General features: G+C 54.6%; 1 protein-coding gene across 2 annotated transcripts; it reads right to left on the bottom strand.

Annotated features, from left to right (window-relative positions):
• Nucleotides 1–264: 264 nt before the first annotated feature.
• On the bottom strand, nucleotides 265–15,523 carry LSR (lipolysis stimulated lipoprotein receptor). 2 transcript variants are annotated; one of them, XM_019979066.2, is made up of 10 exons: nucleotides 15,132–15,523; nucleotides 13,598–13,942; nucleotides 7,933–8,052; nucleotides 5,828–5,884; nucleotides 5,131–5,277; nucleotides 1,851–2,012; nucleotides 1,627–1,686; nucleotides 1,396–1,527; nucleotides 486–1,117; nucleotides 265–400 (listed from the first exon to the last, which is right to left on the bottom strand). In XM_019979066.2, the coding sequence occupies exons 1-10, from the start codon at nucleotides 15,238–15,240 to the stop codon at nucleotides 365–367; spliced, it is 1,800 nt and encodes a 599-aa protein (XP_019834625.2). In that variant the 5' UTR covers nucleotides 15,241–15,523; the 3' UTR covers nucleotides 265–364. The 2 variants fall into 2 exon arrangements, with proteins under 2 accessions (XP_019834625.2, XP_019834626.2); XM_019979067.2 differs by lacking the exon at nucleotides 5,828–5,884 and having other exon boundaries at nucleotides 15,132–15,521.

Raw genomic sequence — 15,523 nt, 5'->3', positions numbered from 1 at the left:
GAAGTGCGCGAAAGCGGATACCCCGGGCGCATGCGCACGTCTGGGCGGGGCCGGAGCGCGCACGCAGGGCGGGGCGGAGCTAGCGTGGGGCACGTACTCCGGCCGGTGGAGAGTCGGAGAAGGCAGAGCCGGTCCTTTCCTCCTGGCTCGGGACACAGGTCCCATGAGAGAACTGGACATGCGGCCTTTTGCAGACACACACAGCAGCTGTCCGGGCTCCCCACCTCGCGCGACAAAACAAATGCTTTCCTCCGGACTCAAGACTTGTGATCAGAAGTTTTATTAGTTTTACAAAGAGAAGATCATCAATGATCCCTCCAATTAAAAAAAAAAAAGTACAAAAACTACATACAAAATGTTGGGATCAAACGACTAAACTTTCCCGACTCAGGGCCAAGTTCTGCAAAGGAAAAAGAAAGATGGATGTGAGCCAGGGAGGACTGGAGAAGAGAGTCCAGGAAGGCTTTCAGGGCCTTATCACTCACCTTCTTAAGCCTCCGCTCCCGTGAAGCCTGGGAGTCAGTCTCAGAGTAAGGGGGAGGCGCTGGAGGGTAGTAAGCCTCTTCTTCCTCTTCCTCCCTGTAAGGCCTCCTCTCCGCTGGCCCCTTTTTCCTCAAGGCCTCTTCTAGTAGCCGCCCGTCATAGGGGGGGTCCCTGGATCTGGAGCCATCATCCCTAGGGTCCCGGGAGCGCTGGTAGCGGGCCCGAGGGTCACCATGAGGTTGGTCCCTAGACCTGAAGTCATCGTAGTGAGGATCCCGGGAGTGTGGAAAGTGCCTGGAGTCGTCTTGGTCTTGGTCATAGAGGTCATCGCGGCTGCGACTTCGCGGCGGTGCATAGGCCCGGCCTCTCCTCCCACTGCTTGGGGGAGATCTCCTCCCTGATTCAGCAGAGCCTGGCCGGGTAAAGTCATCCAGAGCATCCACAGAGCGGGCTCGGGGCCGCCCCGCACCCCGGCTGTTCCCTGGCCGCTCCAGGGGGGCCTCTTGCTCCCACCGCCTGGAACTCCGGGGGGAGTGGTGACCCCATTCCTCATCCCTGATGGGGGTGAGGGCAGGGCCCCGTGAAGGCCGGGATCTCCAGTCGTCTTCGTGGAGAGAGGTGACTTCACTCATGGCTGTAGGGAAGGAAGGTGTCTCTTACTGGTGGGAGGTGGTCAGGACCTAATGTCAGGGGCCCAGCAGTGTCACTCATTTGGCTCATACATTCTTCTCAAGGGAGCCCCAGGCTTCTCACCTATTTAGTGACGATCTGCAGGGTTCTGTACACTTCACTGTGGCCATGGTAGGGAATGAGGGATTGTGTTCAGGATGTGCAGCAAGCGTCCCTGGGCAATTATCAGGGAGACCTGCTTCCCCCAGCCCCCTCAAGAATCCCTCAGATCCTAAGGCTCACCTCGTTCTACACGGCCATTGGGGGGCCCGGGTCGAGAAGGGTCGAAGTTGGCCAGCTCCTTCTCCATGTAGTATAGGACCCGCATGGAGTCGTCCTGCTGGTTGGCCTGAATCCTGTAGCCACTGCGGATCTCTAGGGATAGGAGTTGGAGGTGATCAGTTCCAGAGGTTGGATGCTGACCACCCCACCTCCCCTATAGGCATGTTCAACTTCGTAAGGATTGGTTCTCACCAGAGGTCACGCTGCTGTCTGTGTCACGAAGCAGGGGTACCCGGGAGCTGTGGCCGCCAACTGGGGGAGATTGGCTGTCAGGAGCAAAACCGTGCATTCCCAGCCCCCTGCCCTCTGCCCCCAATTCCCTCTTCCAACTCCAGACCCCTTAATAGCCATATGCCCAGCCTCCCTGCATCCCTCCACCTCCCACCAGCTACTCCTGGCTGTCCCCAGGGCCTCACCTGAGCTATTCCTGTCGAAGTCTCCAGAGTACCCATTGTAGAGAGGGCCCATGGGGATCATGGCTGGCGGGGGTGGGGTCTTGGCAGGGGAGAGGTGGGCGTAGGTGCTGGGGGCGTAAATGCTTGGAACGCCCGAAGTGGCAGCTTTGCCTGCAGCGTATACTGGGGAGAACACACACAGCATGAGAAGAGCCCCAGGGGCCACAGGCCTTCTCCCCAGTCCCCTGTTGAAGAGCTTCCCTGTGTGCTTGGTTGGTTGCTATAGGGTCCCTGAGGTCAGAGGACATGAGCTGCGTTGAGTCCACACCTCCTGAGCCGTTCCCCACAAGAGTTTTAGGATGGGAGGGTGTACACCGGCGGCCCCAATCAGGAATGCCAGTTTGTTTGACAGTACAGTGGTTTCCCAGCATCTGACAAGGTTTTACGTCAAACTCTGCTGCCAACTTATCATAGAACACGGCCACTCTGGACCTGCGTTCTTACAGAGCAACAGGGACAGAGGTGTCTTGTAGACAAACACCAATGTGTTGGACCCACAAGCCAGAAATAAGTGTTCCCTTTGACATCCGAGCCCTTGCATTAGAAAAATGGATCATCTGGGGGCGGGGATCCCATGCCTGCTCCCCTTTCCTGCCTGCTTGGTCCTCCCTGCAGACTCTTCCAGACCCTGAGGTGATGGGAAGCCGTCTTGGGAACCTCAGCATTCACTTCCTCAGCCAACCAGCAAAGCATCTCCTCTAGTGTTTCCACCTTGGGGGCCACACCCATCCCGCCCCCGCCCGGTTCTAGGCTTGACAACTCAAGGGCACATCCTCCCCAGCACCCTCCTCCCCGGGCAAGAGGCTGGGGTCTGGTGGCTGCTCTGAGGCAGTCATGGGCCTAGGCAAGTTGCTTTCGTCCTGGAACTCCAAAGATGATGGAACGCTCTGTGTAGGCCAAACCCCACTGGGAAGATGGAGTGGGGCATCAGGCTCAGAAAGCTCCCTTCACCCAATTCAGCTGGGCAGCAGAAGGCTCAGTGCTTACCGCACCCCCCCACACACACACACACCGAAGAAGCCCCTCAGCAGTTGGCGGACGTGCTGTTTTATAATTAGCTCTGGGAGTTGCTGCTCTAGGACGGCTCAGGAGGGCTGTGGCTGTGGCAGAAATAACAGGGCCTCTGGCGGGGAGTTAATGGGATCTCAGTTTGGGGGAGCAGGGTCTCAGGGTGGAGGAAATTGGGCCCTGGGACTGGCATTCACAGTCCTGGTCCCTGCCTTAATTAGCGGGGTTAACTGCAAACTTGTTTGCACCCCTGGGGGGAATCCTACCCCACCTGTGAAATGGACTAACACCCACCCCCGCAAGTAATAGGCAAGACACCCACAACTAAAAATGTTGAGAGGGAGGAGATGGCCAGTGTGGGCCTCCAGAGAGCAGTGGATTTGATTTCTCCAGGCGGTGGTGAAACAGGTTGCCCACTGCTGAGTTCAGTCAGTGACCAGAAAATTAGCCAGCATGGTCTGAGCCGTGGCCCTGTGCTGGGCCCTGACACACAGCATTTCCCTTAATGCTCATGACACCCCGTGATGGCAGGACCCTGCAGAGAAGGAAACCAGCTGCTCACCTGAGGTCACATGGTGTGAGTGGCAGGGGCTCTAATTTGCATCCTGGCCCTCGGTCATTACCAATGCTGACGGCAGCAATGTCTGGCAGCTGTGGGCGTGGAACGCTCTGTGTAGGCCAAGCCCCACTCTAAATGCGGGACACACCAGTTCACGGGATCCTGACTCATGCTGTACAGCAGGCTCTGCTGTGGCCCCATTTTACAGAGGAGGAAACTGAGGTTGAGAGGGGAAGTCCTTCAGTGGACTTCCCAACAGGTAAAGAGGTCTAGCCAGGCCTCAAACCTCCACCTGCCCAAGCTTGCGATGACTGCCTATGATTTTAACCTGGACTGTGTTAATTACACTGGAGTCACGGCGCGTGGAAACCTTAAATGTCAGGATGCTAACACACATCCATCTGAGCCACCGGGGTAATTCTTTCTACCACGTGTTCACTCTTGGCCTAGAAATGAGCAGGTGCCATGAGAGGGGGCAGGTCTGTCCCTCTGTTGGTCTCTCCTAGTCTAGGTGCTCCTAACATGTAAAGTTATTTCTTTCTAGCCGCCAGGGTCATCTGTCTGTCAACCAAAGATATGGTGAACTTGACAGTGACAAAGGAAAAGGTGAGGCGCCCTCACTGAGAACTAGTAGAGAAGTATGTTTTCACGGCCTACTTTTAGTACAAGGAACAAGAGAGCAGGTGTCTGGGTCTAGAACTTCCATGTCAGAGTTGATGGAAACTTCCCAATAACTGAGTACAGAGGTGCTCTCGGGAAGGTAACCAGGGAACTGGAAGCACTGATGTCCCCAAGGGGGGAAGTGGGGCGGCAGGAGGGAGGCACCTCTCTCTTCCTTTCCCACCTCTCCTGTTTGCTTCTTCCCCCTCCACCTCGGGTCCATGTCTAATCCCAGACCCTCTCTGATGTGCTCAGTTCAATTCAGTTCAGTCGCTCAGTTGTGTCCGACTCTTTGTGACCCCATGAACCGCAGCACGCCAAGCCTCCCTGTCCATCACCAACTCTGGGAGTCCACTCAAACCCATGTCCATCGAGTCGGTGATGCCATTCAACCATCTCATCCTCTGTCGTCCCCTTCTCCTCCTGCCCTCAATCTGATGCGCTGGATGGTCCTTAAACGGCATCCGTGGAAAAATCCAGCATCCTTATGTGGATGTGGGTTGTTAAAAGGTGCTTAAATTTGGGGGGCTGTAAACCTCGCTTGGTTTATGACCTCTTTCACTTCAGATTTTGTTTTTAAAAGGACTTTTACTTCCCGGTGAACAATGTTTTGTACTATTTGAATTTTTTTTTTACCTTGTGCATAATTTTACCTTCAAAAGGAAAGACTTGAAATAAATGAAAAGTAAAAAAGTAAGTGAAGAGTTGATGTAAATGATAATGTAAAGTAGCAGGTCCTCCTTGGCCCACTTTTCCCCAAACTACTCCCCTTATGACCTCCAGAGTGACACTGTCCCAGGAGGCAGGCAGACGGGCGCCTCCTCCCCTTGGGCCCAGGACAGACGCTGAGTGGGAGTGGACGTGCGGCGGGTGAGGGGTACTCACGGGCCTCGGGGCAGCAGGACAAACGCTGAGTGGGAGTGGGCGTGCGGCGGGTGAGGGTACTCACGGGCCTTGGGGCAGCAGGACAGACGCTGAGTGGGAGTGGGCGTGCGGCGGGTGAGGGGTACTCACGGGCCTCGGGGCAGCAGCACTTTTCCGGGCAGCAGGGGCACCTGACGTAGCAGCAGCAGGTATGGGGGCAGCACTGACACCAGCAGATGCCCAACAGGAGGAAGACGAGGAAGGCCGCCAAGCAGACAACGACCACGAACAGCCAGTCTGCGGGGACACAAGAACTGGCCCTGAGCCAGGAGGCCTGGACGGGAATAGGGATGTGGGCACTGGGGGCGGAGTGGGGAGGGGGCGGTGGCGGGGACGGCGCCTGTCTGCAAAGCCCATTGGGAAAGCTGCAGCCCCAGCCCTTGTTGGAGTCTCCAAGCCAGGGGCTGGGGTACAGTCGCAGAGGGATGCCCACTCCACTACAACCCAGGTCAGCCCCAAGGTTAGGGAACCCACCTGGGGCTCATCTGGACAAGGCAGTAAACGAGAGCAGACCTAGCCAGAAGAAGATGGGCTGTAGCCTTGAGAGGGGACAGAGCCAGCTGCCCAGACCCCGAGCGCTAGAAGAGCACCACAGGCACCAGTCACGGGAGCCCTCTGTCTACACCCCAGGCCCCTCGCCAGCCAGCCCAGCCCACGGCCCAGAGCCAGGCCGCTAGACGCCCGGAATCGGTGGGTTTATTAGTGGGGTCCGAGCAAACTGTGTTTAGAAAAGGGGGAGGATATTTAGAAGCGATAAGTGGTATGTGGGGGAACTCAACCCCCGTACCTTCCATGGGCCCCGCCTGAAAACCAGGTAAGAGCTCGGCCACCCCCGAGGTCCTGCCTGGAGGGACAAAAGAGAGACAGATTATGCTGACCAGGGCCAGCCCAGGCCATCCCTGCCCTGAAGCCCAGCTCCAGGCACATTAGGGTAGAGGCGTGCTCTGCAGAAGAGATGGGGTAGGTGCCTAGGAGGGTCCTAGCATGCGGTTCCTGCCCTCCACACCCCCATCCCCTGTGGGTGCTGTCTTCCAGAAGGCTTGTGTCACATGATTCACTCACACACTGTCCCCACAGAGGATTCTGTTGCCCAGAAGGGTGCCAGGACACATCCCATGGGCTCAGGAGGTGGGACCTCAGTTTGGGATTCCATCTCTTCCACACATACACGGTCCTACCATCCCAGGTAAGGACAGTCCTAGTCCATGAGGCTCAGGAAGACAGTACACTAGGGCCCAGGAAAATGTCTTAACTGTATTGTAAAGGCTGAAGAAGAAAATGTAACAATACTGAATACATAGTAATGAATGGTCTTTGTAACAATCTAACTGTAAAAGAATTTTTGTTTTTAATCTGGAGGAAGAGGCCCTTGAAAGCAAAAGTGCCTACAGTCCAGGGGGCCTCCTCTGGTGGTCCAGTGGCTGAAACTCCATGCTCCTGCTCCCAGGGCAGGGGCCCTGGGTTCAGTCCCGGGTCAGGGAACTAGATTCCACATGCTACAACTAAGAGTTTGCAACTAAGAAAGACCCATCGCAGCCAAATAAAAACAAACATAATTTTTAAAAGTGCCTTACAGCCCATAAAAGTCACAGTATGGCCCAGGTTCTCTGCCCACCAAGGTCCCCTGTGTAAGTTTCATGACCCAGCTGGTGCCTCCTTTAGGTGCCACCCACCACTCTGTGCCGCACAAGTGCTGTATCTCCAGGGGTGTCCACACACCTGGCTGTACATCAGCACCCCATGCCGCCTGCCCCCAGGAGGGGGCGTCCAGCAGGTAAAACAGTGGTTCTCAAAGTGTGGTCCCATCCCGGAGGCCAAGCCACGTTCCAGATAACTAAGCCACTGCCCTTTTTAACTCTCCTTCAGTAGAGATACAGCGGAGCTTTCCTGAGGCTCCATCACACGTGATGACGTCATTTGCTCTGATGGTAATGCTTGTGTGCCAGTTTCAATTTCTAATATGTTAAGCAACTGTAAATGTAACCCACAAAAACTTAAACAAACCTTCTTTGCAGTCCTCAGTAACCTGAGTGTAACTGGCTCCTGAGACTAAATTTTGAGACATGCTGATGTAGACTGTGCATTTTACAGAAGAACACGCACGAGTTCTATGGGCCGTGGGTGCGTGCATTCTGTCACCCAGACATGAACTCTTGTCACGTGATCTGAGCACCCTGGGGCGTGGTCCCCCATCCTGTGTGCTCGTGCACACGTGGGTCACCTTGCATCATGCGTGTGATGATGGCAGCGTGTGGCCCAACAGCATGTCACATATAGCACATGCCACACGGGCCTATATGTGTCAACCGAGAACAGAGCATCTGGCTAACAGCAGCATCCCTTCCACACGTGGCAGGGGGGCCTCACAGCGGGGCGGGGGCTGCTGGCGGGTATCCCAGCCCACTCCTGGGTATGTGGGGGGAGGGCTTGCTTGAGGGGAGCACTAACTATGCAAACCACACAGCACCATCCCAGCAGGGCAGAGGGACTGTGGGGTAAGATGTGGCCTTGGGAGTGGCGGGGCGGGGAGGGTGCGCGTTGCGGGGTAAGGATGAAGCAGCTTCTCGGTTACACACGCCATCACCCCTCCTGGTTCAATGCCCATCCACTCTGACCATTTCTGTGCTTAAAGACTGAGGCCAGGAAGGGGTAGAGGCCCCATTCCTCTCCACTCCTGGTTTGGCTCTGGCTTATTTGAAATGTTGCGGGGTTGGGGAGGGGGTCCCTGTCTGGGGTGGAGGATACAGATAAGCCCAAGTGACTGGTGGTGCTGTGGGGGGAGAGCAAAGCAGGCAACAGAGCCCAGAGAGAAAGCAGGAGGGCAGAGGGCGGACACACAGGAGTAGCAGGAGAGGCCCATCCCCAACCCTGTCCCTCAGGGCCCAGACTCACCCAGGACGATGAGCTCTGCATAGGCCTCGTTGTTCCCCTGGAGGTCCTGGGCTGAGACCACGGAGCAGTAGTACACACCGCTGTCCCCCCAAGCCGTCTGGTCGAAGGTCAGGTCAGCATCTGTGGCAGGGGGTAGACGGGTGAGGGCCAAGCGGGTACGGGGCGCCTGGGGGGAAGGGGGCGGGGGGGATTCAATCCCTCATCCTGAGGGCCTGACACCTCTCAGGCTCTGTTCTAAACCTTTCACATGGGGAACTTCAAGCAGTCTGTGAGGTGGGACTGTTATCTTTCCTGTCTTGGAGAAAAGAGCAGTCTGCTGAAATTACTGATGAGCTGTATAGCTGTGGGGAAAACGGGGGTGGTGGGCCGGGATGGTCTGACTCTAGTCAGCTTACGGCCTCTACACCCCCCACGATCCCCCCTCCCCTACCCTCCCCATCCCACCTCTCAGAACAAAAGTCAGGCCCCTGACACGACCCGCCATGGAGCTTAGGGCAGACCTAGGGACTGGGGCCTGGGTAAGGAGGCAAAGATAAACAGGTCAGATTCCAGGAAGCAGGAGACTCACACACCCAGCAGAAGGCGGGGGTGTGAGGGAGAGACTTAGACCAGTTCCCTCCTCCATCCAGCTATCAGGTCAAGGCCCAGGGCTAGGGACGCTCCTGTGACACAGCCCCAGGCAAGGAGCCTGTTAATTACAGCAATAATGAAAGTCTTTCTGCACATCCCCACATCCGGTTTCCTCTCTACTCCTCAGGCCCTAATTAGTTAAATCCCTCAGCCATTCTACGGGGTGGGCAACTCCACCTTGGGCCTGTGGCGCACAGGAGGTAGGAACCATAGGAACCAGCCAGAGACATCCTCACAGAGCATCCTCACAGCCTTTCTCCCCAGCTGCTCTGGCTCCCAGGGACCTACCCAGCACCTGCCCCAAGAACCTCCAACCCTTCCCCAGGACGGCTCAGAGGGCAGCCACTGTGTGTGCCGCACTCGGCAGTACCCGAGCATCAGTCAGTTGCCAAAGGAATGAAAGAACCAGAGCCTTCTTCCTTCTTTGGAAAAACCTCACATCCATAGTAAAACCTCCTTTCAGTGCCTACCTACACCATTCCAAGGGCTTCCCGGGTGGCTTAGCAATCAAGAATCCGCCTGCCAGTGCAGGAGATACAGGTTCGATCCCTGCATCGGGTAGATCCCCTGGCAAAGGAAATGGCAACCCACTCCAGATTTCTTGCCTGGGACATCCCATGGACAGAGGAGCCTGGTGGGTTACAGTCCATGGGGTGGCAAAAGGGTTAGACACAACTTAGTGGCTGAACAACAACGACAGCACACCATTCCAACGCCTTAGCCTGGCCCACAAGGCCTTTGGAGCCATCTGACCACTGGTTACCACACCAGCCTCATCTACACCGTCCTCCTCTACTCGCCAGACCCCAGACACGCCGGCCTGCTCATTGTCCCCCACCACGTGCTGGGCTCACCCTGCTTTGGCGTGCACTCCGGCTGGTCCTCTGGCCTGGCTCTGTGTTCTCAGACCCTCCCAGGGCTGGTTCCACCCCACTGACACAGCTCCCCTGCCCTACTGCCAAATTCTATCAGCCTGCTTAGGGGCTGATTGGCCATGAGCCCACCCCAGGGTAAGGTGGGCTCCAGGTGAGCAGAACCTGGAGTCCCCAGGCCCTGGTCAGTATCGGGAAATGAACCCCTTTCCTCCTCACACTGACTTTCCTCAGTGTTCTAGACACGTGGCTATCCTCAATTAGGCATGTGATACAGTCATTCAGTATCTGACGCATTGAATGCATCTGATGTTTCAGGCAGTATCTGAGGTACTGCCATACTAGAGAGCAACAGTTCTCAAAAGTGTGCTCCGTGAAGCCTAGGGTTGCCCAGACTTTTTCACAGGGGGTCCCTGAGGTCAAAGTTATTTTCACCATAATAGTAAGATATTTGCCTTTTTCATTAATCTCATGAGTATAGTGTGGAGTTTTCCACAAGTTACAGGCATGTGTTATCACAATATACTGAATGCAGAAGCTGCTTTGAGAACCCAGCTTCTATGCAGCCAGACTGTAAGATGTGCAAAAATATAAAAGCAACATCATACATTTTCATGAAAGTTTTTTTGTTTTGGGAAATATGGTTATTTTTTCATAAAAGTATGTTATTTAGACTAATCTATAGTTTATTAGGGCTTCCCAGGTGGCGCGAGTGGTAAAGAATCCACCTGCCAATGCAGGAGACAGAAAAGATATGAGTTCCATCCTTGAGTCAGGAATATCCCCTGCAGGAGGGCATGGCAACCCATTCCAGTGTTGCCTGGAGAATCTCATAGACAGAAGAGCCTGGCGGGCTACAGTCCACAGGGTTGCAAAGAGTCGGACACTTAGCATAGCACGTGAAGCGGCTTAGCACAGCATGCATACTTTATTATCATTAAAAAATTTTTTTTTAACTTTTCTCAATTTTCTAGCTGTAAAAACAAAGTTCTTTGAGGACCTCAGTAAGTGTGTAAAGTGACCCTAAGACCCACATGTTTGAGAACCACTGCTCTAGAGGACAGCTAGGAATCCCCACCCAGACAGGGCTCAAGCTCCTAACTGGAAAGAGAGACAAATAAAAAATTTAAACATATTGTGCTTCAGATGGTGATAAGCAGTACCAAACTCAGACAGGAAGTGCCTCTGTTGTGGAGGTGGCGACTGAGTTTAAAGTGAAGGGAAGGTAGGGTGACCTTGGGCACTGACATTCTCCTTTATGGTCAAGCATCCAGCCCCCAGTTATTGATTTTTTACTATGTGTTAGGTACCTTTGTATATATTCTTTCATGGAATCATCCTAAAACTCTAATCTACATTCTCCCAAATCCTCTGAATTCTCTATAACGCCCTCTCAGCCCATCGTTTTTTCCACTCGTATCTTTGAATCAGACTCTGAACGCACCTCTCTAAAACCAGAACCCTAGACCAGGGCCCTGCCCAAAGCTGGAGTGGGGCCTGAAGGCAGCCCCTGCCCACTCCAAGAGCTCCTAGGCCGGGAGCTGAAATCTGGTCCTGTGGGCCGGATCTGGGCCTCAATGCGTTTTGTTTGGCCTATATGATGTTTTCAAAACTCACGAAAAACATGGCTTTCCGGCTTCTTTTGATCCTTTCTAAGGCCTGAGTTCACCTCCTTCCTCCCGGCCGCACCCTGTTCCCAGTCTGGGTCTGGTCCTGACATCACCTGGGCTGGGCATTGCTCTAATTGTTTTAGATACAGGGAGAAAATGCCAGGTCTCCAGCTGGGCACAGGAGCTGGGCTTCCCTCCCCCTCCCTGGGCCTCTGGTTCCTCATCTGCACACCGCAGAGGCGGCCCTCGTGATCTCAGAGGGCTCTCAGGTCCAGCGCTACCAAGAGGGGGTGCACATGGTTCCCAAGCAGCCTGAAGAGGTAGAAATAGGGCCCCGATCCAGGCGCCCCATCACCCAAAGCGGGGAACAACGGAAGTGGAAGTGGAACCACCCAAGCTGAGGCACACCACTCTGGCTTGCCCAGGACGACTTTCACTTTTAAAACTTGGGTGGCTGGTGACCCTAGGAACAGCAGAGGCAGCTCTGCTTTTCTCCATCCTCAAAGCTGAAATGGAGGAAGCTCCCGTGGCTACTGGGTTTCCTGAAGGGACATACACACAATGGATGTTTATAAATCACGGCCTGTATCAAACCCAGGCCCAGGGTTGAAAACCCAGGGCCTGTGGGCCTCTGGAGCAGGAAGAATCTGCCCCAGATGGAGCCCGAAGGTCACTCCCATGATGGACTCAGCAAAGGGGACACGATTCCAGCCAGCCTTCAAGGGCACTCTCAGTACGGGAGTTGTCCTAACAGTGCTGGCCGGTCATACCTGATCCAGGCTGGAGAAGCCCCTGGATTATGGGGTAGGGACTTATAGAGGCTGAACCCCCGCTGAAAGTCTTTTATCCACAGGAACAGCTGCCCAAGGAAATTCAAGGCCAGCAGGGCTAGTCCCTCCCCGAAGCAAGACTGAGAGGCTGGGTCCCTGCCCATGGTCCAGACAGAGAGGGAAGGGGTGTGCTCTGAGGCCTGGTCTCCTGGGGTCTACAAAGGGATGACCCCTTCCCTCCTCTGCCCCCATGCCCATGATTAAAACACTCATCCTTTATCCCTTGCCCGCTGCTGCCCATCACCCTCCTCTCTGCCCACTGGATTCTTTAGGGCCCAGTCCCAGTTCCTCTTCAAATTATCTTCACAGCAGTCTTGAATCATGATCACCGATCACCCAGGTGGGGTTTCTTTGTAGCACTCGGCAGCACCCTCTGAAATCCTCTTACTCTTTTGCTGCTTATTTGTTGCCTATTTCATCCCACGGAAGTATCACCTCCTTGAGGGCAGGGATCATCTGTCCTGATCACCTCTCTAGCCCCAGCAACTACCATAGCTTCTGGCGCTTAGATGATGCCCAATAAATGCCAAGTGAATGGATCAATGAATGAACGACTTCCCCACCCCTAACCTGGTCCCAAGAGGCACCTCCTCTGAGTAGGTAGCATGACCCTGAAGGACAAGGGCTAGGTTCAAATCTCAGGGCCAGACCTTTATTATGTGTGCACCAAGATGAACTATTTGATCTCTCTGTGACTCAGTTGTCCTGAGTGTAAAATGGGCATAAAGCACCTGGCAAGATGTAGGCTTTCTCCATTAGTATCCCTCCTTCGGTTCACTCCTGTCACCTCCTCCAGGTGGGTTCTTTGCTGACCTTCCTGGGTAAGCAGAGGGGTTACTAGCTTGGAGACTAGGCTCCAAAGGGCTGACTTATAATCCCACTAGCTATGTAACCCTGTGCAAGTCACTTTAACTCTCTGGGTCTTTGTAAAGTGACAGTAACAGAAGCTACTTACTCCATTATTATCATCTAAGTGAGCTAATTCACATCAACCTGGATTAGAGCCTAGCACACAGGAGGCCTTTTATAGGTTATTAGTTATACGCATGCATGTATGCTAAGTCGAGTCCTGCTCTTTGTGACCTATGGACTGTAGCCCACCAGGCTCCTCTGTCCATGAGATTCTCCAGGCAATACTGGAATGGGTTGCCATGCCCTCCTCCAGGGGATCTTCCCAAGCCAGAGATCGAACCCATGTCTGCTGTAGCTCCTGCATTGCAGGTGGATTCTTTACCACTGAGCCACCAGGCAAGCCCCTGTTACTTGTATAAATTTTACTTATTGTTGCTGATATTACAAGTATTATTACAGAACCCCTGCCTCTCTCTCCATTACCCACTTTTCTTTACCTTTAAGCACTTGAAAGTATATGTTTATTATTGTTGTTTAGTTGCTAAGTCGTGTCTGACTCTTTTGTGACACCATGAACCATAGCCTGTCAGGCTTGTGTTTGCCTTATTTGTCTGTCTCACTGGAATTCAAGCTCCAGGAGGGAAGGCATTTGATAATTTTGTTTACTGCTGTATTTCCAGGGCCTCAAGTGGTGCCTGGTATACGTTAGGTGCTTGGTAAATCTTTGCTGTTAGATAAAGGGATGGATGGATGGGTAGAAGGAAGAATTCATCCCTTGGCCAGTGCTTTCAGACACCTATGCTGATGAACTTCTAAGAGGGAGCCGACACCAAAACTCAAGCCCACCCCATCCAATCCCCTGCCCACATACTTCCTGTGATGGTGATCCTTCGGCCCTGATAGTAGTCTCCCAGGGTCACGGCATTGCCCTGCTTGGTGGCCACAACCCTGACGGTGCGTGCGCTGTCCTGGCACTCCACATAGGGGTTGTAGCCTGGGTTACCAGCCGCCAGCTGGGCGTTGAGCTGGTTATCAACACTGGCAGGAGAGAAGGCATCAGCGATGCGGTCCCGGCAGAAAGACTTGTACTTCCAGATCACGATGGGCGCCGTGGGGGTCGTGGTCAACTGGTAGGTGCAGGGCAGGGTCACGGGTTGGAATAGGATCACCACGTGGTAGGGGTCTGACACAGTCACCTGGATGGCGCTGGTGGGGGCTGAGGACAAGAAGAGAGTCAGCAGAGGGACCGCTGTGAGCGCAAGGAAGTACTTCAGTGGGAAGAAGCCACATTACTTGTCACATCACTGACATTTACAAGTGTACGGTTTTAGAGAGTGCCAGGCACACATTGTTCCTTAATCCTCAAGGCAGCTCTGATAATCATGCCCATTTAAGAGACCCAGGGGGTTGAAGTGGCCACTGCAAGGTCACACAGCCAGATTCCTTGGAACATCCTGTCCATTCCTCTAACCAGAGTGCAGCCTCTGCAGAGTGCAGCTTCCAGTCCCCTCTTCCCTTGGCCACCCTCTCATGGAAAGGGTCTGTGGCCTGTACAGACAAGCCCAAATGGCCCCCCCAAAGCCCACAGTGCTCGAGGCCCCCCTTTCAAAAACAACCAAGTGTTCCAAGTTACTCCGGGTTTTGTGAATTTGGGGGGGGGGGGGGCGGAGGGGAGGGTGATTCTGGAGTTGTTTGGATTGCTTCTCCATATAGTAGCTAAACTCCCAGTTATGTCACCACCAGCCTTTCACCTTGCCCTACCCAAAGCCATCTCAAATGAATATGCCAAAACTGCTTGCTGAAAGATAAAGTCCCCCTGAAACCCCCTGCCCACAAACATCAGATCCAGCAGAAGATGGTTTCCAAGTTAGTTCATAAGTCCGTTTCACCAGACTCTTACGCAGATATTCTTACGACATGACTGGGTTAGGGGGTGGGGAATTTTCAATACCGCACCCACCCGACGCCTGGGCGCTGCTTCTTGATCTCACCCCCTAGGAATCGTCCGATCCAGCCCTCAGGTGCCTTCTTCCTGTTACCCCAAGACTCAGAAATCTCGACCTGCTACCGAGTCCTCATCCCCGCCTTTGTCAGTGATCGGGTGGTCCTTCACCCCCACCCCACAAAGAGTCCCATTCTCCCTGCGGCTCCCGGGTTCGCTGTCCCGGGAGTTTCACTTCCTGTTATCTCTGAACAAGGGCGGAGGAGCGCTCTCAGGCACTAACAGAGAATTCTTCTCCCTCTGGCACACAGGGATCTCCGGAGACCTTGGGGATCAGGAGGTCTTAGTCTCTGCGCTCCCCCTCCCCCAGTTCTCCTGCCTCCCAGGCGCTGGAACTCCAGGCATCGCCCTTCTATAGTGCCCTCCCAGCGTCCTGCAGCACCAGGGACCCCGCGCTCCGTACCTGTGCACGAGGTGCTCAGAAAAAGCCACACGAAGACCACCGCGCCCCAGCTCAGGGTACCCGGGCAGGACTCCAGTCCCCCGGAGAACGGGCGGGCCAAAGGCGCCATCGCGGCTGTCTGGGCGCGTCGCGCCCGCACGTCCCCTCCCAGGTACCGGGAGGGTAGGGGGCGCGGCCCCCACCAAGACTGGGAGGGGTGCCTGCTCCTCCCCTTCCCGCTTCCGCTCCTTGTCTCTATTCCAAGCCCACCCTACCCTATTCTAGGATTTTTAACTAGAGGAAACATAGTTGATGAAGAGCACGCGTCCAGCTTTCAGGGAGAAACTTGCTTGTCCCACTGTGGCTCTGCGAGCCACTCCACCCCCCGTGGCTCCGGGGAATGGATCGGCCCA

This window comes from Bos indicus, chromosome 18, assembly GCF_029378745.1.
Source record: "Bos indicus isolate NIAB-ARS_2022 breed Sahiwal x Tharparkar chromosome 18, NIAB-ARS_B.indTharparkar_mat_pri_1.0, whole genome shotgun sequence".
NCBI classification, from domain to species: Eukaryota; Metazoa; Chordata; class Mammalia; order Artiodactyla; family Bovidae; genus Bos; species Bos indicus.
The sequence above is the reverse complement of the archived record's forward strand: the minus strand, read 5'-3'. Positions and strand labels throughout refer to the sequence as shown.

Excerpts from the sequence above, each read along its gene's own strand:
- LSR (XM_019979066.2), bottom strand. The coding sequence starts at position 15,240 with ATGGCGCCTTTGGCCCGCCCGTTCTCCGGGGGACTGGAGTCCTGCCCG. Across the intron at positions 2,013-5,130 it reads GTGCTGCTGCCCCGAGGCCC|TATACGCTGCAGGCAAAGCT; the intron begins GTGAGTACCCCT and ends TGTTCTCCCCAG. Across the intron at positions 1,118-1,395 it reads CAATGGCCGTGTAGAACGAG|CCATGAGTGAAGTCACCTCT; the intron begins GTGAGCCTTAGG and ends CCTTCCCTACAG.